The sequence below is a fragment of the Drosophila bipectinata genome, chromosome XR, assembly GCF_030179905.1.
Source record: "Drosophila bipectinata strain 14024-0381.07 chromosome XR, DbipHiC1v2, whole genome shotgun sequence".
NCBI classification, from domain to species: Eukaryota; Metazoa; Arthropoda; class Insecta; order Diptera; family Drosophilidae; genus Drosophila; species Drosophila bipectinata.
The window spans coordinates 5,439,712-5,460,806 of record NC_091735.1 but is presented as its reverse complement, the minus strand read 5'-3'; the positions used below and the strand labels follow the sequence as shown (position 1 = coordinate 5,460,806).

Below are 21,095 nucleotides of genomic sequence, written 5' to 3'. Positions count from 1 at the left end.
CTCAAAGTGCGGTCGACGTGGCGCTGAAGAAGTTCATCGCCACTTCAGATCGAGTTAGCCAATTTGAGGCCAACATAAATACTCCGGCCGCCAGAGAAACGGAAGTGGGCTCCCAATACATGTGCGAAGTCCACCGGGACCAAATTCGGGCACTGTGGGAGAAGGTGGAGAAAAGCTATGAGAGCTGCTCCGATTTGCTAGCTGAGTCCGACGACAATGCGGCCATCTCGACAGTGCTGGAATCGAAGTACAGCTACTGCTACTCCGTCTATTCGAGGTGTATTGCCCAGCTTCGAGAGAGAATTGCTTCCCATACCACTCCGGCTTCCGTCAACGTTCACACGCCCGCGTCTACAGGCTGCCGGTTACCTCCGGTGGATACCGAGGTCTTCGCGGGTGATTATCTTCGGTGGCCCACCTTCCGAGACTTGTTCACGGCCATTTACATTCAAAACTCGCGGCTCACCCCGGTAGAGCGGTTGTTCCACTTGTTGTCGAAAACAAGTGGTGACGCCCACGCTATTGTTTCCAAGGCTCCCCTTACCCATGAGGGTTTTGCCGTCGCTTGGCAAAGCCTCACAGACCGCTTTGAGAACCGGCGGCTACTGGTCAATAGCCAGTTGAAAATCCTTTTCAACCTCCAGGCTATTTCTCAAGAGTCCGGGGTGGCGCTGAAGGAGCTCCAAGCCACCATTCAGAGTTCTCTGACAGCCCTAGCAATGTCCGCCATCAATGTTGAGGCCTGGGACTGCCTCCTGGTGTTCATGATTTCGTCAAAGCTCCCCAAAGTCACACTTTCCATGTGGGAGCAATCCGTTCATAACAAGGCCGAAATTCCAACATGGAAGGAATTAGACAATTTCCTGACAGAGCGCCATCGCACTCTGGAAGCAATCGATGACGTCAGGCCTAGTAGCTCCGGGCAACTTCCGCCAAGGTCGGGAACTCCTACTGCCCCCGCTCGAAGGCTCCATTCATACGAGACTCGAGTGGTTCCGGGCCCCAAGGGTTGCGATCTCTGTTCGAGGGAGAACCACCCCATTCGCTTATGTCCGCGGTTCTTGGAAATGGACGTAAATGGGCGCTCGGACTATATTAAAAGGAAGCAGCTGTGTTTGAACTGTTTTGCCCGAGGGCACCAGCAGCGAGACTGCACGAGCGCCCATACTTGCTTCACATGTCACAGCCGGCACCACACCCTTCTGCACCGCGGCAATCCGTTCGCCACCGCTCCAAGTCCGCCTACGACAGCAAGGGCTCGACCCGCACAGACTGCCAGAAGCACAAACGGCTCAGAGGATCAGTCGGATGTGCAGGTGTGTTTCGCTTCCGGGTCAGGGGCCGTCCTACTAGGCACGGCTCTTATCAACGTGTGCCACTTGGGGTGCAGCTTCCAGGCACGAGCTCTGATAGACTCAGGGTCCGAAGCGACCTTCATCACGGAACGACTGTTCAACATCGTCAAACCACCCTTCAAGACGATACAAGCCCAAGTTTCCGGCCTTAATCAGACCATTTCCGCGCAGTCTACAAAATTGTGCCATTTCTCCATTCGGTCGCCGTCTAGACCCGGGCTACAATTAGAGACTGCGGCCTACGTTCTGCCGCAGTTGGCAGGAAATCTGCCATCATACCCGATTCCGCGAGATCGTCTCAAGGGGCTGCCCGACATTCCCCTGGCGGACCCCAACTTCTTTGAGAGCTCCCAAGTCGATGTACTAATAGGAGCTGACATTCTTCCGTCCATTCTCCTCGGTAATCCCAAGGCTAACATATGCGGGTCGCTTCTCGGTCAGGAGACCATTTTTGGATGGGTGCTGACAGGCCCATTATCTCCAGCCAATCCCCGCAGCGTGTCCGTTTTTTCCACACGAGTGGCCCCCAGCCTCGGTGACTCACTGGATCAGCTCCTCACCAAATTCTGGGAGGTGGAAGATGTGCCCACACCGATAAGTTCGGAATCGGATTCCGTTTGCGAGCACAATTTTGTCCAGACGACGAAAAGAGACGAGTGTGGCAAGTACGTTGTGACGCTCCCCTTACGCGACCCCGGGCAGAAGGGTTCCGAGCTAGCGGCTTCACGGTCCTTTGCCCTTGCTCAGTTTCTGCGTAATGAGCAGCGCCTGAAGAGGGACCCGCCCCTTAAGGCCCGCTATGACTCGGTAATTCAGGAGTACATCGACTTAGGCCACATGACCGAGGTCTCTCCCGCGAGCAATTCCGCTACCTACTATCTACCACATCATGCAGTCTTCAAGCCCGAAAGCACGACCACCAAGGTGCGAGTGGTCTTCAATGCTTCGAGCCCGTCCGCAAACGGGACCAGTCTGAACGACATTCTTTACGCGGGCCCGGTCTTACAATCCGACCTGACGATTCAAATCCTAAAGTGGCGGTACTTTAAGTTTGTCTTCAACGCCGACATCGAGAAGATGTATCGGCAAATTTGGGTAGACCCCAAGCATACTCCGCTCCAACGTATTTTGTTTCGCAATCCCGATGGGGATATCCGCGACTACGAGTTGAAAACGGTCACCTTCGGTGTCAATTGTGCCCCGTTCCTGGCGATCCGTGTGCTGCGACAGCTCGCTGACGACGAAGAGTCGAAGTATCCGCAGGCAAGTCAAATTATCCGGCAGTTTATGTACGTTGATGACGTTCTCGCGGGGGCAGACTCCAAAACTGAAGCCCAAGCTTCGATTCGGGAGCTGAAAGATGCCCTAGAGTCAGCAGGGTTCCCACTTAGGAAATGGACGTCGAATAACAAGGCAATCCTGGCCGACATTCCGATCGATCACCGTCTCCGAGCTGACTTTCTCGACATCGATGCAGAGAGCACGGCCAAGACACTCGGCGTGCGGTGGAAAGCGACGACTGATGAATTCTTTTTTGTCCCGCCAGAATTGACTTCCGGCTCAGTTTTCACAAAGCGCCAAGTCCTCTCCCAAATTGCCAAATTGTTCGATCCAGCAGGTTGGCTCGCTCCTTTCATTGTTCGGGCAAAAATGTTCATGCAAGACATTTGGCTTCTGGATCTAGGGTGGGATGACGCCCTCCCTCAAGATTTCTGTCAGCGATGGGTTGACTTCCTAAAGAATTACTCGGTGCTCGATCAGATTCGTGTTCCTCGATGGGTCGCGTTCCGACCACACCTAAAGGTCGAACACCACGGGTTCTGCGACGCTTCACAGAAGGCGTACGGCGCAGCAATTTACGTTCGTGTCGAAATCGGGTCCACGGTAATAGTGACCCTGCTGACTGCAAAGACTCGAGTGGCCCCAGTTAAGACGGTTTCGCTCCCTCGACTAGAACTGTGCGGTGCCTTGTTGTTGTCCGAGATGGCCACCGCCGTTCTGCCACAAATGCCAGGGGCCGCGTCTGCCCTATACTGTTGGACCGACTCGACTATTGTCCTCGCGTGGCTGCATAAGCCAGCGTGCCAGTGGACAACGTTCGTGGCCAACCGGGTGACCAAGATCACCCAGTTCACCGACGTGCAGAAATGGGCACATGTCCGCTCCGAGCATAACCCTGCGGATCTCGCTAGCCGGGGCGTAGCTCTCCAAGATCTTGCAGCTAACCAGTTGTGGTGGCACGGTCCTGACTGGCTGCAGAGGCCTCGCAGCGACTGGCCCACTCAAGGCTATGATACCCCCGTGACTGAACTCGAGAAGCGAGCAGTCAAGGTCCATGTCGCGAAAGTACCCCCCGAAGATCTCCTTGAGCGTTTTTCCACACTCGACAAGGCATTACGAGTCCTTTCCTATGTTAATCGCTTCATCCAGCGCGCGCGGAAGATTCGACTTTCGTTTGAAGAGCACCTGACCGCTAATGAGATAACGTCGGCTGAACGTCTTCTAGTTTCCGTCACTCAGCGCAGACACTTCGTCTCTGAGATGGGCTGCTTAAGCGAAAAGCGTCCAATAGCGGCATCCAGTCCGATTCAGAATCTGAACCCCTTCGTGGATTCGCAAGGCCTTATGAGAGCCTGCGGCCGGGTCACGTCCTCTGAGCTTCTCCACTATGACGAACGGCACCCTATTATCCTTCCGTACGACTGTCAGCTGTCTCGACTCCTGGTTCATTTTACACATCGCATCACGCTGCACGGTGGCAGTCAGCTGATGATCCGTCTGATCCGGGCCAAGTTCTGGATTCCAAGGGTGAGGAACTTGGTCAAGTCTGTTGTCCATTCTTGTAAGGTATGTGTCATCCACAAGAAGAAGTTGCAGACGCAACTCATGGGAGAGCTACCCAAGGAACGGACGTCCTTCTCGCGCCCGTTCACGCACACCGGTGTGGATTATGCCGGTCCCTTCGAGATAAAAAACTATACGGGGAGGGCCTGTCTCATCACGAAGGGTTATGTGTTGGTGTTTGTGTGTTTCTCCACTAAGGCCATCCATTTAGAGCCTACGTCGGACCTTACGACCGAGAAATTTCTGGCGGCTTTCGCACGGTTCGTGTCCCGGAGAGGATGCCCCCGTCAAGTGCAGTCCGACAACGGGAAGACCTTTGTGGGAGCAGCTGCTCTACTATCCCGCGATTTTCTCCAGAGCCTAAAGGGGGCTGTGACTGGTGCCTATAGTCACCAGCAGCTTCTCTGGCATTTCATTCCTCCGGGAGCTCCCCACATGGGGGGCCTTTGGGAAGCAGGGGTCAAGAGCTTCAAGACCTTGTTCTACAAGTCCGCCGCCACGCGAAAATACACCTTTGAGGAGCTGGCTACTCTCCTGGCGAAGATCGAGGCGTGCCTGAATTCGCGGCCACTCGCGCCAATGTCCGAAGACCCTGCTGACCTGCTAGCTCTTACACCCGGGCACTTTCTTGTGGGAGGACCACTTCTCGCCACGGTCGAGCCCGAGATAAAGGGGGACACCAGTTCCATCATCAATCGTTGGCAACACCTCAAGGCGCTTCAGCAGCAATTTCAGCTCCGGTGGAAGGAGGAGTATCTCAAGGAGCTCCATAAGAGAAACAAGTGGCGAGCCCCTACGAGGGACCTCCGCGTTGGGGATATGGTCGTCATCAAGGAAGCCAACCTTCCGTCCAATGAGTGGCGTTTAGGCAGGGTTGACGCGGTGTATCCCGGCTCTGATGGCCATGTCCGCGTGATCGACATCCGCACTGCGCGAGGGCTTGTAAAGCGGCCCGTTGTTAAGGTCGTGCTTCTTCCGTTGGACGCGTCCGCCTACCCACAGTGATCAACATTTCTTCCGCTCCAATGTTCCTGTCCAATTGTGCTGTCCCGTAGCTCTGCCCGTAGTTCCGAACCTTCATTTTACACCGATTCTGATCATGTTATTTGTTCCTTTATCATATTTCCGTCAGCCATAGCCAACACGATGTCGCCACGTCCACGCAACACCCAAGCATCGCTGGAGAGCAGATGTACTCGTGGTATCCAATCCTACCGTTGCCGAGTCTGCAATGGAATCCACGCCTTAAAGAAGTGTCGGCGTTTCCTACGCCTTAGCGCCGAGAAGCGGCTCCGAGCGGTTCTTGTGAACCGGTACTGCTCGAGCTGCCTGGCCCACGAGCACTCCGACGGATCCTGTCGTCGGGGTGACGGTTGTAAGACGTGTGGACAGGATCACCACACGCTGCTGCATCTCGTGGAGAAGCCGCGGGCTCGGCGCAAGGCACGCCAAGAGGAGCACCGGTCACGGAGCGCGGGAGTCAGGACACAGAGTGTCACGTCTGGCGCCCGGCCGTCATCCGCCAACTCCCGGCGCGGTTCGGGTGCTCCTCGGCCTGGGTCCGCCACTTTCCGGCAATCCCAACCCGATCCACGGCCACCGACGTCCCGGCACTCGTCGATGCATCCTCGGCCTTCGTCCGCCACTCCTCGATTGCCAACCCCCGCTCATCCGCCCGCGTCATCCGCACCTAGGCAAAGTTCCGCCTCTCGTCGAGGGCCCCCGCTGGACGCGGTCGCTGCGCCCACCCTCTCATCGCTGTTGCAACGGAACAGCGTCAACGTGCTGCCGACTGCACTCGTGCGGATCGACACCGGGACCCGGAGCTTCGATACGGGGGCCCTCATCGACCCATGCACGCCCTCGAGCTGCATCGACGCCTCGCTCGCTGCGTGTTTCCGGCTGCCCACTACCAGCGTGGGGGACGAACAGGTGTGTTCCGCCACCGTGGGGTCAACGACCGATGACAGCGTTCGGCTGGAGGTCATGTTCAAGATCGAGCCTCACGTGCGAGTTCGTACGCCGTCCCGGGAGCTGAGCGAGGCGGTGCGTGCCCACTTCCGAGGCGTGACCCTGGCGGATGAGCGATTCCATCTGCCAGCGACAATCTCCGTCGTCCTGGGTGCAGATATGTACCCACGGATTATTCAACCGGGCTTCCTGAAGATCCAGGACGGACTCCCAGTGGCCCAGAGCACCGTGTTTGGATGGGTCGTATCCGGAGCCTGCCACCAGCCATAACTTCGAGGGAGCTATTGCAACCCGAGTGATTGCAAGGGGGGCGGAATGTTTAGGTGAGGGGCCGTGGTGCCACTCACCTGAAGAGCGCATCCGCGCTGAAGAGCGCACCCGCGCTAAAGAGCGCACCCGCGCTGAAGAGCGCGTCCACACTCGCCCCTCTGTGCCTCTCTTCTCGCTCGTTGGCTGTCGGCGATCTCTTTTTTTTTCCACTAGTTTTTAAGTTCAATCTCATGTAAGCAGCCGAATAAAGCTGAACGCGTGCTTTACACTAAACCTAAAGACGCCCCCGACTTTCCACTTTTCAACCCCATTCTGGAATCTTTTTGAGGAACCAACGCCCCCCTACACAGAGACTATTAAACACAACAAATTCCGAACAAGTAGTGAGTTCAGATAATCTAACATATGAATCACTTTCGAACTACGATGTAGTCAACACAAATCCAGACAATAGAAAAAAATCCGTACTATCACAACTATCAAAAACTTTCCTCCACAGTTCAAGTCTCAGCTTACTAGCTTATGCACCCAGTATAGCGATATATTCGGATTGGAAACCGAATCAATTTTTTTTTTTTCCTTATTTCTCCTCTCGGGAGCTTAGGGCCTCTACAAGGGCTCTCCACCTAACTTTATTTTCCGCTGTTTACTTTATTGTGTCCCAGCTGATGTTCTTCCGGGATATTTCTAGCAGTGCTGTACGGCGCCAGGTCATCTTTGGGCGACCTACTCTTCTGCTTCCTTGTGGGTTCCATTCCAGAGCCATTATTACGATGCTTCCTGGTTCCTTCCTCAGAGCGTGGCCAATCCATTTCCATTTCCGTTTCTTTATTTGCTCCTGGATTGGGACCTCTCCTGTGCAGTGCCATAAGTCCTCATTGGATATTCTATCTGGCCAGAATACCCCAAGTATTATTCTAAGGCACTTATTGATGTAAGCCCGCTTGTTGATCCGCATAGCTTTCGTTTTAGATGCGTTGATCTTTAAGCCTACTGCGCTGCCTCGGATCTCGAGGTCCCTAGCTTTGGCTTGAATGTCTTCGAATTTGTGAGCCAAGAGACATATGTCATCCGCGTAATCCAAGTCTTCTAGATGTCGGGTGAAGTTCCAGGTGATTCCGCGTCTGTTCATGCATACTTTTCTCATAATTTCGTCGACTACCAAGTTGAACAGAAGTGGTGATAGAGGACATCCTTGCTTGACGCCTGTGTTCGTCTGGAAGGTTGCACTAATTTTCCCGTTGTGCAGTACCGCCAGCTCAGCATCATCATACATAGCTTGTTTATGTTTATGATTTTCACTGGCACTCCCTTTCTTGCAAGTGCCCTCCATATCGCTGTCTGTCTACCGAATCGAATGCCTTCCGGAAATCTATGAACAGGAGGTACAGCGGCGAACGCCATTCCAAAGTTTGTTCGGTTATTGCGCGTAGTGTTTTTGCCTGGTCTACGCAGCTCCTGTGTGGTCTGAAACCTCCTTGTTCATCTCGTATTGTTGGCTCTATCTTTTCCTGAAGACGTTCGTGTAGTAGAGTGGCTAGTACCTTGTAACTTGTGTTCAACAGGGTAATGCATCCTTTCTTCCTTTCAGGTCTCCTTTCTTCGGTAGCTTAATGATGATTCCTTTTTTCCAGGATGTTGGGATCCGCTCACTTTCTCATATATTATTGAAATGTGGATGCAGTGTTTCGGCCATTAGTTGCGTGTTAATCTGGAGAAGTTCGGCCGGTATGCCGTCATCTCCAGCCGCTTTGTTGCGTTTTAATTTCCTGATTGCATCCTTTATTTCTCTAATTGATGGTGCCGTGGGTGATATTCTGAGGTTATTGCTCGGTACAATACTACTGAAGTTATATTGCGTGCTGCTCGGTTGTTTTGTGCAGCTGATCTCCATAAAGTGCTGTCGCCATCTCTGGAGTTGTGCCTCATCATCAGTGAGGAGTCTTCCATCTGGGTCTCGCACTGGTTGGGTTCGCCTATGGCAGCTTCCGGTCAGTTGACTAATTATCTGGCTTTCTGCATTTTCAGCGAGTCTGTCCAGAAATTTTCTTTTGTCGTTTCTTGCTGATTTCTTCACCATCTTGCACAGCTCTTTGTGTTCGTCGCGAGCTGTTCCGTTTGCTGATAAGTTCCCAAGTATGCGCTGATATCCAATCCGTGCGCCTGCGTTGTCGGGTGCCAAGCATCTCCTCCGCGGTGCTCCTCAGTATACTGCATGTTTGTTCCCATGAGTGATTCAACAGTTGTGCTGTCATCTGTTCACGCAACGCTGTGGCCATTCTGGTGGATAGGTTGGAGTCACTCAGCCGTTGTACGTTAATGGGAGGCGGTCTTCTTGTGGTCCTGTTGACAGTGTTGCTATTTCGTCTGAGCTTGATTAAAAGCTCTCCGATTATCAGCTCGTGGTCACTGTCGATAGACGCACTTCTCCTATTCCTAACATCCATTATCGAGCGTCTCCATTTCCTACTTATGCAGATGTGGTCGATTTGGTTGCGAGTATGTCCATTCGGAGAGGTCCATGTGTATTTATGGATTTCCTTGTGGGGAAATACAGTGCCACCAATAACCAGTTGGAAGGTCTGACATAAGTCGATTAGCCTGTCACCAACACCATGTGCCAACACCATGTCGGCCCATGATGCTTTTCAATCCGTTGTTGTTGGGGCCGATTTTCGCATTGAAGTCTCCCATGAGAATTTTTATGTCACCTCTTTCGATCCTAGTGAGTGAGGATGTGAGTGCGTTGTAGAAGTCGTCTTCGATGTCATCGCTGGTGTCTTCTGTTGGGGCATAGCACTGCACGATGGTGATGTGTCTAGCATTGCATCGGAATCTGGCAATGATGATTCTGTCGGATACTGGGCTCCAGGAAATTAGTACCTGTTTGTACTGTTTGGACACATATATCCCGACTCCGCTCCTGCCTCCAGCATAGTGGGTAGTGTAGCTGCACGCTAAGCGTTGGGTCGTGGGTTCGAACCCCACTCATGGCAATCATGACCTCCAAAGTTTTTCGGCTTCAAACGAATCAATAACCACAAATAATTTTTATAAACAGAAACTGAGATTAAAAGATGATGAACCAGTTTATATAAAGAACTATCGAAGCCCACATAGTCAGGTGAACGAAATACAAATGCAAGTAGAAAAATTAATCTCAGACGGGATTGTCGAACCGTCAGTATCCGAATATAATAGCCCATTGTTACTTGTTCCTAAGAAATCATCTCCCGGATCAAATGCAAAGAAATGGAGATTAGTAATTGACTATCGCCAGATTTATAAAAAATTTCTATCTGATAAATTCCCACTACCTAGAATTGATGATATTTTAGATCAACTAGGTCGAGCAAAATACTTTTCATGTTTTGACTTAATGTCAGGATTCCATCAAATTGAACTAGAAAAAGGTTCAAGAGATATAACGTCTTTTTCAACGAGCAACGGCTCATATCGCTTCACGCGATTACCCTTCGGATTAAAAATAGCTCCTAATTCGTTTCAGAGAATGATGACTATTGCGTTCTCTGGTCTAGAACCTTCTCAAGCGTTTCTTTATATGGATGACTTAATAGTAATCGGTTGTTCCGAAAAACATATGCTTAAAAACTTAACAGATGTTTTTGAGAAATGTAGGAAATTCAACCTAAAGCTACATCCAGAAAAATGTTCATTTTTTATGCATGAAGTGACTTTTCTAGGTCATAACAGATGACAAGAAATACGATGTCATTATGAACTAACCAGTTCCGCACGACGCGGACAGTGCTAGACGTTTCGTAGCATTCTGTAACTATTATAGACGTTTCATAAAAAATTTCGCCTATTATTCACGGCACATAACAAGATTATGTAAAAATAATGTTTCTTTTAAATGGACGGATGAGTGTGAAAATGCATTCGAATACTTAAAAAAAAAATTTATGGAACCTATTTGCTACAAAATCTAGATTTCACTAAAGAATTCTGTATAAGAACAGATGCAAGTAAGCAAGCATGGGGGGGGGGGGGGGGGGGTTTAACTCAAAATCATAATGGTCTCCAACTTCCTATTGCATACGCATCAAGAGCATTTACAAAAGGTGAAAGTAACAAATGTACTACTGAGCAGGAACTAGCTGCAATTTACTGGGCGATATTACATTTCAGACCATATATACATGGAACACATTTCCTAATAAGAACAGACCATAGACCTTTAATATACCTTTTCTCAATGACCAATCCCAGTTCTAAACTGAAGAATACGACTTTACAGTCGAATATTTAAAGGGAAAAGATAATCATGTAGCTGATGCGTTATCAAGGATAACCATCAAAGATTTACAAAATATAACTAGAAATATATTAAAAGTCCCTACTAGATATCAAAGTAGACAAAAACTCCGCGCGAAAATATCAAGAACAAGAATTGCCATTGCAATCTTTAAATAAAGCTTCTAAGCCCAACGTATAATACGTCAGAAGCAATGATGAAGTACGTAAAGTAGTGACCTTGCAGATAAAAAATATGTTATGTTTATTTAAACAAGGCAGAAAAATTACTGCAAGATATGATGTTAGCGATTTATATACTAATGGAGTTATTGATTTAGATCAATTTTTCCAAAGGCTTGAAATGCAAGCCGGTATACATAAAATCAGCCAACTCAAAGTGGCACCGTGGGAAAATATCTTTGAATATACTTCAACAGATAAATTTAAATTAATGGGCAATAAAATATTGAAAACATTAAGGGTAGCGCTACTCAACCCGGTGACCTAAATAACAAATTTAAAAGAAAAAGTAGCAATTTTGTCTACATTTCATGATGATCCAATTCAAGGAGGTCATACTGGCATATCAAAAACTTTGGCCAAAGTAAAAAGACACTATTACTGGAAAAGCATGTCTAAAGATATAACTGAGTACGTAAGAAAATGTCAAAAATGCCAGAAATCCAAAATAACTAAACACACAAAGACCCCTTTAACAATTACAGTCACACCAATAAATGCTTTCGACAGAGTGATAGTAGACACTATCGGTCCACTGCCAAAATCAGAAAATGGCAATAAGAAGTCATAGAACTTTCAATGAATACATACGATCTTACATATGGGCTAATAAAACTGATTGGGACGTATGGCTTCAATATTTTGTCTTCTGTTTCAACACGACCCCCTCTATGGCACATACATATTGCCCATATGAGCTAGTATTCGGTAAAAAAAGTAATTTGCCAAAACATTTTAATAGCATAGATAGTGTAGAAGCACTATATAATATAGATGACTATGCTAAGGAGAGTAAGTATAGATTAGAAGTAGCCTATAAAAGAGCTAGAGTTATGTTAGAAGCAAATAAGAATAGAAATAAACTACTATACGATCATAAAGTAAGGGATATAGATATATCAGTAGGTGACAAAGTTTTATTAAAAAACGAGACCGGTCATAAGTTGGATCCTAAATATACAGGTTCGTATATTGTAACGGAAATAGGAGATAGAGATAACACATTAATAACAAATCTATATATATAAAAATGCTCTGTTCGTATCTACGTAATTTATAGACTTGATAAGTTCTGAACCGTTTAAGCCCAAATTTTTACCCAACATGCGTTGAAGTTCCAGCTCGGTTTTTGTCTACTTTTGATGTTGATAGATTATCTGCGTTTGCGAATATATCAGTTTTTTTCGCGTTTCCCCGTGCCCCTACTTTTCTATTTAGGCAGACAGCTAAGAAGAAAATGAAAATGTCAAAATGTTAGGAACGAAGTCATTAGAAACGAAGTCATGCCACCCAAGAAGTCGAATTTTGGTCGTCATACTCGCAATACAAAATCAAAAAAACGTAACATTTCGAATAGGACTGACGAAGAGCGGGCCTCCATTCGAGAGACTGAGCGGCTGAGAGCCATGCGGATGCACAACGCGGAGACAGCAGAAACGCGAGCAACTAGGCTTGAGCGAACACGATTGAGAGTTAGGCAGTCGCGTTCTGCAGCAATCGATTTGATTCGGTCTCAAAATAATGAACGCGACAGGGCAAGGGTAGCTGAAGCGCGTTTACAGCTTGCATCAGATCGAAACCTGCAATACAATCGTCTTGCATTCCGATATAATCCAACTGTTGATTATAGCTCGAATCGCAATGTCGTTATTGGCTGGCTGAATCAGGTCTGCACACACTGTCAGGCTCTCAAATTCAACAACGAACAAAGAGGATTGTGTTGCGCTTCCGGGAAAGTGAAATTGCCTCAACTTGAAGCACCACCAGAGCCTCTGCACTCTCTATTAGCTGGATCTACTGCTGAATCGAAGCATTTACTGTCGAACATTATGAAATACAACTCTTGCTTCCAAATGACGTCAATTCATGCCAACTTTTAAAATCAAAGGACAAATCTATCACAAAGCCGGTTCCCTGCTTCCGTTCTCAGACAGCGAACACAAATTTCTTCAAATGTACTTCATTGGTGATGATGGAGCTGAAGTCGATGCACGTTATGGAATCAATACCTTGCTGAAGAAGCCCATTATTTCGCAGCTACAGAAGCTTTTTCACAAACGGAACCATTTGGTGCGTTTGTTTAAAACAGCAATCCATATGATGCCTTCGGATACCCATCAAATTGTCATTCATGCAGACAAAACGCCTGCTGGAGAACATATCAGGATATACAATGCTCCAACTATAGACGAAGTGGCAATTGTCATAGTCGGGGTTAAGTTCAAACCTCGAGATATTGTTCTCCATCGATGAAACAATCGATTGGTAAACGTTGCAGAAACTCACCGTTGTTACGATGCTTTGCAGTATCCACTCATCTTCTGGGATGGTGCCGATGGATATCATTTCAATGTGAGGATGATAGATCCAGTCAATGGTGTAGAAACGAATAAAAAGTGCAGCGCGATGAACTTTAACTCATACCGATTAATGGTTCGGAGGACCTATGACAATCATATATTGAATATATACTTCGGGCGGAGCCGAAGTTTATATACCCTTACAGTTTAAACAGGATGTATATAGCAAACATCGGATATAGTTGGCCGATCCTTATAGGAATATGAATATATAATCCAATTTATTACAATACAAAATCTAAAAAAAGTCTCAAGCATCTATCTTCAAAAGTACCAAAGTTGGTATTTCTACCAAAAACCATTTCCGATCGTTCAGTTATATGACAGCTATAGGATGTAGTCGGCCGATCCTTATGAAATTTGGCATGTCGTATTATTTTGCCAAAAATTTTGCCTCTTGTGTCAAATTTGAACTCTCTAACTCTAAAAACACCGAAGTTATACCATTTCCGATCAATCAATTATATGGCAGCTATAGGATATAGTCGGCCGATCCGGACCGTTCCGACTTATATACTGCGTGCAAAGGAAAGAAGGGTGTGTGCAAAGTTTCAAGTCGATAGCTTTAAAACTGAGAGACTAGTTCGCGTAGAAACGGACAGACAGACGGACAGACGGACATGCTCATATCAACTCAGGAGGTGATCCTGATCAAGAATATATATACTTTATAGGGTCGGAGATGTCTCCTTCACTGCGTTGCACACTTTTGGACAAAATTATAATACCCTCTGCAAGGGTATAATAACTTAATTATATTACGTTATTTTTCAAAAGGAGGGAGATGTAGTATGCACATATATTGAATACCCACTGTACCGAGAGTACTTAAAGGGTGCGCACTGTAACACTTTGTTGCAGTGTTTACATAATCCGAAGTCCCGGTCATAAACCCTAAGTGGCCGAAATATGAACCGATCGTTATGGCTTAGCCCGCACACAGAAAGTGCTAGTGTCAGCATAATTGTAACAAACGGTCAGCATATGCAAGTTAATAATAGATTATTTGTGTGTGGGTTTTACAAATAATATTAATTGATGATTTGTTTCGCACAAGCCCGTTAGGGTTAGTGTTACTGACAAAGATAAAATATATCGCGAGCTAAGGCTGCGGGGCTTTACAAATAATATTTATTGATCATTTGTTTCGCACGAGCCCGTTAGGTCCAGTGTTACTGACAAAGATAAAATATATCGCGAGCTAAGGCTGCGGAGTTCTACTTAAGACTGAACTAAAATACTACCCGGGCTGTACTTTGAAGCCTTCGTTGGGCTGCGGCGCAGCCCAATTGCAGTGTCAGCATTCCGTATCCGGCCAGCAACGATCACATGTTGCGCAAGTGCCCGAGCCGGTCCGCGGACAGTTGCCCTTGGAATGCGTAGTCAGCACCTCTTTCGTTACGCGTGCAAGCCACCGGATCCGGTGTGCAATTTGGCACTTTTCCTAAATTCTGTCTGCGTGTGTTAACTCCTCCCTCCTTTAAATGGTCGTCGTCCCGGGGACCTACTCGTTCTACATCCCTCGATTGGTCCCTCGATTTCTTGCGGCGATTGGTCTTCAGGTGGTATTTGCCGATCCACAGGATTGCGCAAGGGCAGCCAGTAGAATAAGGCAAATGTTGAGACGGGATCCCGATGACAGTCTTTCTCTGAGGGCCCCGATATGGTGTAGGTTACTTAGGCTGAGTTCATGGAAAAACGGGAAGCTGAGTCGGTTGTGGTGGGCAGTGACTTTTACTACTGTCATAGCCAACACAGCAGGTTTTTTCAGTGAGCTCCCCAGCTGGTTTATGAACCAGGTTCCGTTGAGCGCTACCTTTTCAGAGTACGCTAACAGGTAGGTTCCGGATACCTTTTGTTCCCGGCCTTGGTCGTCAGTCACCGTTACGTTGGCATCGTTGGTGATTAGGGTTCCGTGGTCCACAATGGTGATTGGATCTAGATGACCCGGGAGCGTGGAGCAGTGCGCGATGGCCCCAGAAACTATCTGCTGAGCAAATGTGCCGTCTTTTAGTTCCTTGCAGAATGCGGCACCTACCGTTGTCCTGCAGTCACCGATATTGAGGTTCTGTGTTGGGCATTCGGCAACTAAATTTCCGCTCTCGAAATTCAGGATTCTATTATGGCGTTGAACCGGGTAGACCGTTATTCTCTTACATACGAGCTTAGGATTAGGAAATTTATTGAGGAAGTGCAGAATGTCAGAATTTTGAAAAACACTTATGCTAGATACTTCTAATATTTCTACCAAACTAATATTAATATTAATAGGCTGTTTGTCTCTGAATTCGCTTACGTCGGCACCATCTAGAATAGCTTGGCTAAGGATGTTTTCTAGGTCTGTTATGATGATTCTATTCTTTGCTAAGATGATTTCTAACAATTGTGTTTCTTTATTTGTTTCGTATTTCTGGATCTGATTCATTGCGTTAGCGAGCTCATTTAGACGTTCTTGAAATTTTATGTTTAATTCTGTTTGACCCTCGTCTGCCCTCATTAACCGGTTCTGATTAAATCTTACCTGTTCCCAATCATTAAAGTCAGGCATACCTGCAATAACTTTGAGAGCCGTACCGATTAAATTAATACTTCTAGTAGCCCTGTGGTGGAACTTAAGGGTGGTCTTCAACTTGCGAATATGTCTAAGGTCTGTTTCAATAACTGGTGTTCTGTGGTCGTCTGTGAATGTCTTTGTCGTTGCTTCTGTCTGGTCTGCGTAATTCTCCCAGATTACAATGTCATTGTCTTCTATCGGGATATAGTCCGCGTTCGTGTAATCGTATAGTTTTAATGTCGCGTCCGTCCTAATAGCCGTTAGTATGAATAAAGAATAAAGAAAGGAACAAAGGGGTAGGTCAAAATCTTGTGAGGACGATTGACGTAGATTGTCCTTGTGGACCACCCTCCCTTTAACAAGGACCGTGGTCCCCAGGTCTGCATCAACAACCTCTTCTGAGCACGGTGGTGTAAGCTTATTCCCCAGGCATTTGTTTGCTTTCAGGAAAACCTTATCGCCCACTTGGTAAGTTTTATGAGTCCTATCTTTGTTTACGTGTTCGAGGGTTCTCTCCTGAGCCTGTTGAATTTTTTTGCTAATTACTGTCTCGAATTCTGCTGATTTTGAGTGTAAAATGTCTATGGGTTTTTCATTAGTCACCGAGTGAATTGATTTATTGTATTTATTAGTTGCAAGAAGAATTATTTCGGTGGTGTCAACTTATTTGTTCTCTATCTTCAAACATCGTGCTATTTCGGCCAGTGTGCTATGAAATCTCTCTACTTGGCCGTTTGAGGTGCTGTGTAGAGGTGGTGCGTTAGAATCGGTAATGTTATAGTTGTTCAGGAGAATGGATTTTATGGTCTGGGAGTTTAGGGATTTCTCGTTATCGCAGTAGATCGTTTTCGCTTCTGGAAAAAAATTCGCTATTTGCATTATTGGAGTTTTAACGTCCACAATAGCCCTTGACGCGATCACTTGTACTGTGGCGAATTTCGAGAATTTGTCCACACACGTAAGAAAAAGAGTTCCGTCTGTGGAAAAAATGTCAATGTGAAGGATTTCCCCCACAGAAGTAGGTATAGGTGTTTGTGGTACTGCTTGTTTGGATGGGTGTCGTTTGTACTTTGCCATGGAACAGATTTTGCAGTTTGATGCTACATCTGTTGCTAGTCGGAACATTTTTGGAAAAAAATAGTCCCTTGGGACTTGTTTTACATTTTCCTGGGCTGCTCGATGCGCTCTATTATGTTCGGTTACCATGATCTCTTTCTGTTCGGTTCCGTCCGTTATGTCCTGTACAAAGCTTTTTGAATGTCTGAACGTAGTGTTCGGGAATAGCTCCACGAGTTTGTGTTGAATAAATGCCAGGATTGGTAGGGAGCAATATATTGCGTTTACCACTTCTGCATTAACCACCTCTAGCAAGGTATTCAGTAGGTTACCGCGATCATTTATTTTTACTATGTGTCTAACTTTGCTTTTAAACAGAATAAACGTGTCTACGGACGAGGTGTTACTCTCTTCAATTATTATTTGATTCCTGAAACAGTTAACCGGGTTGTCCGTTGTGGCTATGGTATACGTTAGCGATTCCTCGCTATGTATGGTAGCCATATCGGAGTCCTGTTCTAGGACTAAAGCGTTAACGTTTTGACAACGGGACAAAGCGTCAGCGACAAAGTTTTCTTTGCCAGGTGTATAAATCACCTTTGCACTGTGGTCGTCAATGATTTCCTTCCAGCGCTTTAGTTTAGCGTTAGGATTTTTATCAGAGACGGCGTGAGTGGCTGGTGATCAGTAAAGATCTGTAGATTTTTTACTCCGTACAGATAATTGCGGAGGTTTTGTAGTGCCCAGACTATGGCGAGGAGTTCCCGCTCGTTGGTTGCATAGTTCTTTTCGTTATCACGCAGAGTGCGTGATATCATTGTAATTGGGCGACCACCCTACGATAGAACCGCCCCTAGACCAAAACCTGACGCGTCCGTTGTTAGATCGAACGGTTTCTTATAGTTTGGGTAGGAAAGTAAAACATCTTCTGATGCTAGGATTTCTCTTATTCTGCAGAATGTTTCCATCTGTTCCTTGTTCATTTCAATGCATATTTTTCTTGATTGGTATTTGCTTATCTTACCGTTCGCCCTTAGAATCGCCCTTAAGAATGCTAGTAAGAGGCCTTGCAATTGCTGCAAAATTCTTAATAAAGCATCTATAGTAGCTAGCCAACTAGCCAACTTTTTCTTGAGATACTCTGATACCTTCTTCGGAAAGTTTTCCTAGGACAAATCTTATGTCATTAAGATGGTCCTCTTTCGTCTTTGAGTATATTATGAAATCGTCGACATAAACATAGCATATCTTTGAAATTCCAGCTCGTAGGACATCGTCGATAGCTCCTTGGAAAATGCTCGGAGCATTTTTTAGCCCAAATGGTAATCTGCAGAATTCGTATTTACCATTGTTTATTGAGAAAGCCGTCTTATGTCGGTCTCTCTCTGCCAGCTCTATTTGGTGGATGCAAAAAAACTTTGACTCGCCCAGGTTCGACAATATTGTCATAATCGCAGGGATAGGGTATCTATCGTCTTCGGTTTTTTCGTTTAGTTTTCTAAAGTCGATAACGAGCCGCTTCCTCTTGACCCGTTCTGGTCGGTTCCTTTTTTGTTTATTTATATTGAAAGGAAGTGCTTCGTCTGGATCAGCGAGAGCTTTGTAATTTTCACCTATCATTTTGTCAAAGGCAGCTTTTACCGCGGGGGGAACGTCATCGTCATCTATTTTGATGAAGTTGACATTTTCTGCCTTAGCGAACTGGATCTTTTCGGATCCATTATTAGTGTGGAAAATATTTTCAGTAAAATCGAGTTTCGCATTCACTTGTTTAAGCAAGTCGAGACCGATAATACCGTCAAAATCGTTCAGAACTTGAAGAATGAAAAATGGGGATTTAACATTAAATATGGAAGCAAAAAATTTCTTCTCGATTTTTGTAAAGCCGTGGATCGACTTTACGTTAAATGGGGTGTCCACAGCGACGACGCCTTGCAGCCCCGTGAGTGGAGTAATATAATTTTATGAGGTGCCTGTATCGATTAAAAGCTTTATTTCCCTTCCTGCCAGCGTACGCGTAATGTACGGGAGTAGGGACTTTACCCTTAAAAAATTAATAGAGTCCTCTGCGTCCAGGTCATCCTCTATTTCTGTGGCGCATGCTTGCGCCACGGAATCGTAGTCTTCTTCGCCGGACTGCTCCTCGGGCATGAAGTTGATTTTCTTTTGGGTCCTTGTTGATTGCCCTGCTACCCATGCCGAAGGCTGTCTAAAACGGGATGAGGTATCCACATCCATTGGCTCCGCCCTTGTTTGTTTCTGGGCGTCCGGTATTACTATATGGTCTTTGTTTAAAAGAACCGGGTTGATTGTTGCCTCCTTTTTGAGGTCTGGCAAAGTAAGGGGTCTTTTGCATTTCGACTCCCCCAAATTTCGACTCTGTTCTTGGTCTGTGGACCAATTCTTCCAACCCGCTTGTCGCTGGTTGTTTGGTTTACTCACTTTTTCCTCGCTGTGTCGAGCAAAACTAGCCGCAAAAACACTTCTTTCGTTGCTTGATTCGGCTTCTTGGGCCAAAGCCAATGCCGATGGCAAATCTTGTGGTTGTGCGGGAAATACGGCCATCTTTAATGATTTTTTTAGGCCGGATACGAACGCATGCAGCGCGTCGTTCCTGAATTTTTGGTTCAGAATGGCTGCTACGTTAGCGTCGTGGGTCACAATAATTTTATTTGTTAAAAGCGTTAGCTTTCGTTCTACTTCGTCGTAGTATTTAAGTAAGGGTAAATCTCCTTGCCTTAGTAAACTTAATTCTTGTTGAATTACGTGTGTCGGAGTTTTATCCGCATACGTGAAATCTAAACGTGCCAGTATGGCATGGAAATTTAACACTGTATTATATGAAGACAATGCAGCGGACGCTGGTCCTCTTACTTTGTTTCTGAGGATTGCGACTGCTTGATAGAATCGAGTCGTAAGGCTCGAATACCCTGTATGCTGCTGTGGCAGCCTGCCTCCAGGAGACGTAATTCTCCTGTTTCCCTTCAAATTCTGGGACGGATTTTACTATATCTAGCGGTTCGGAACATTCTATTCCTGGTTCAATTTTGATCTCCTGAGACGTTTTGATTTCTGGGGTTTTGATTTTTAATGAGTTTATTTCTGCCATCAATGTGGTTACCTTCTCATCAAATTCTCGTTGTTGCCTTTCGAGTGCGCCTTTCATGGCGTTCTCGATGGCTAAAAGCTGTTCATGAGACATTTCTATTGTTTGACTGGAAAATTCAGAGGTTCTAGTTTCAAGGACGCTCTCTCGAACGAGGGTGTTAGTTGCGGTCCTACTGGTTGATGGATAAAAGTCTTCTTGGTGAGCCCTTGACCTCCGAGATTTCCTATACTCTTCTAAAAGTTCTTCGTCCGTCGACGCGTAGCCTCCATCGTGGGGTGATATGGATCTTCTGGGGTTAAAAGCGGGAAAAGTAGGGAGAGAGCGATACCATCAGGATCAGATACAAAACATAAGTCTAATAGCCGAAATAACGAATTTCTAACATGGTTAATTTGACCTAGGGAAATGTCAAACATGCCAGCGGTGAAGTCATGGTGCCTGATGAGTGATTAGTTTAATTTAATTCCACTTTAATTCTGGCATATAAAAGTCCTTTCGTCCTACCGACCAATAAGTTTGTTACCAATGCTCTCCAAAATACTTGAACGAGCACTGCCAGTATTTGACGAGGCTGGACTGATCCCTGACCACCAGTTTGGCTTCAGGCGGCGACACGGTACGCCAGAGCAGTGCCATCGGGTAGTGCAGTGCATCCTGGACGCGTTTGAAACCAAGAAGTACTGCATGGCCGTCATGCTGGACGTGAAGCAGGCGTTTGACCGAGTCTGGCATCCCGGTCTTCTATATAAATTAAAGACTGGCCTACCCCGACCATACTTCCAGTTCCTAAAGTCGTTCTTGGAAGACCGTAAATTTGCTGTTAGATGTGGCGAGGCCATCTCCGGTATTAGAGAAGCTCACGCTGGTGTACCCCAAGGCAGCGTTCTTGGCCCGTTGATGTACAATGCTTACACGGCCGACCTCCCTGTTCTTCAGAGGCCTGACCTGCTCGCAGCAACCTATGCAGACGACACCGCCTTCCTTACCACCGCCGATAGCGCATTGGAGGCAGCCGATACGATGCAATTGCAGCTTGACTTGCTCAGCGACTGGCAAAAGCAATGGAACATTGCCGT

General features: G+C 46.6%; 1 protein-coding gene across 1 annotated transcript; it reads right to left on the bottom strand.

Annotated features, from left to right (window-relative positions):
* Window positions 1-8,097: 8,097 nt before the first annotated feature.
* Window positions 8,098-13,286, bottom strand: LOC138927806 (uncharacterized). The gene is made up of 3 exons (XM_070283151.1): window positions 13,227-13,286; window positions 9,053-9,239; window positions 8,098-8,561 (listed from the first exon to the last, which is right to left on the bottom strand). Exons 1-3 carry the CDS (start codon window positions 13,284-13,286, stop codon window positions 8,098-8,100), a joined length of 711 nt encoding a protein of 236 aa, XP_070139252.1.
* Between the last annotated feature and the right edge of the window lie 7,809 nt (window positions 13,287-21,095).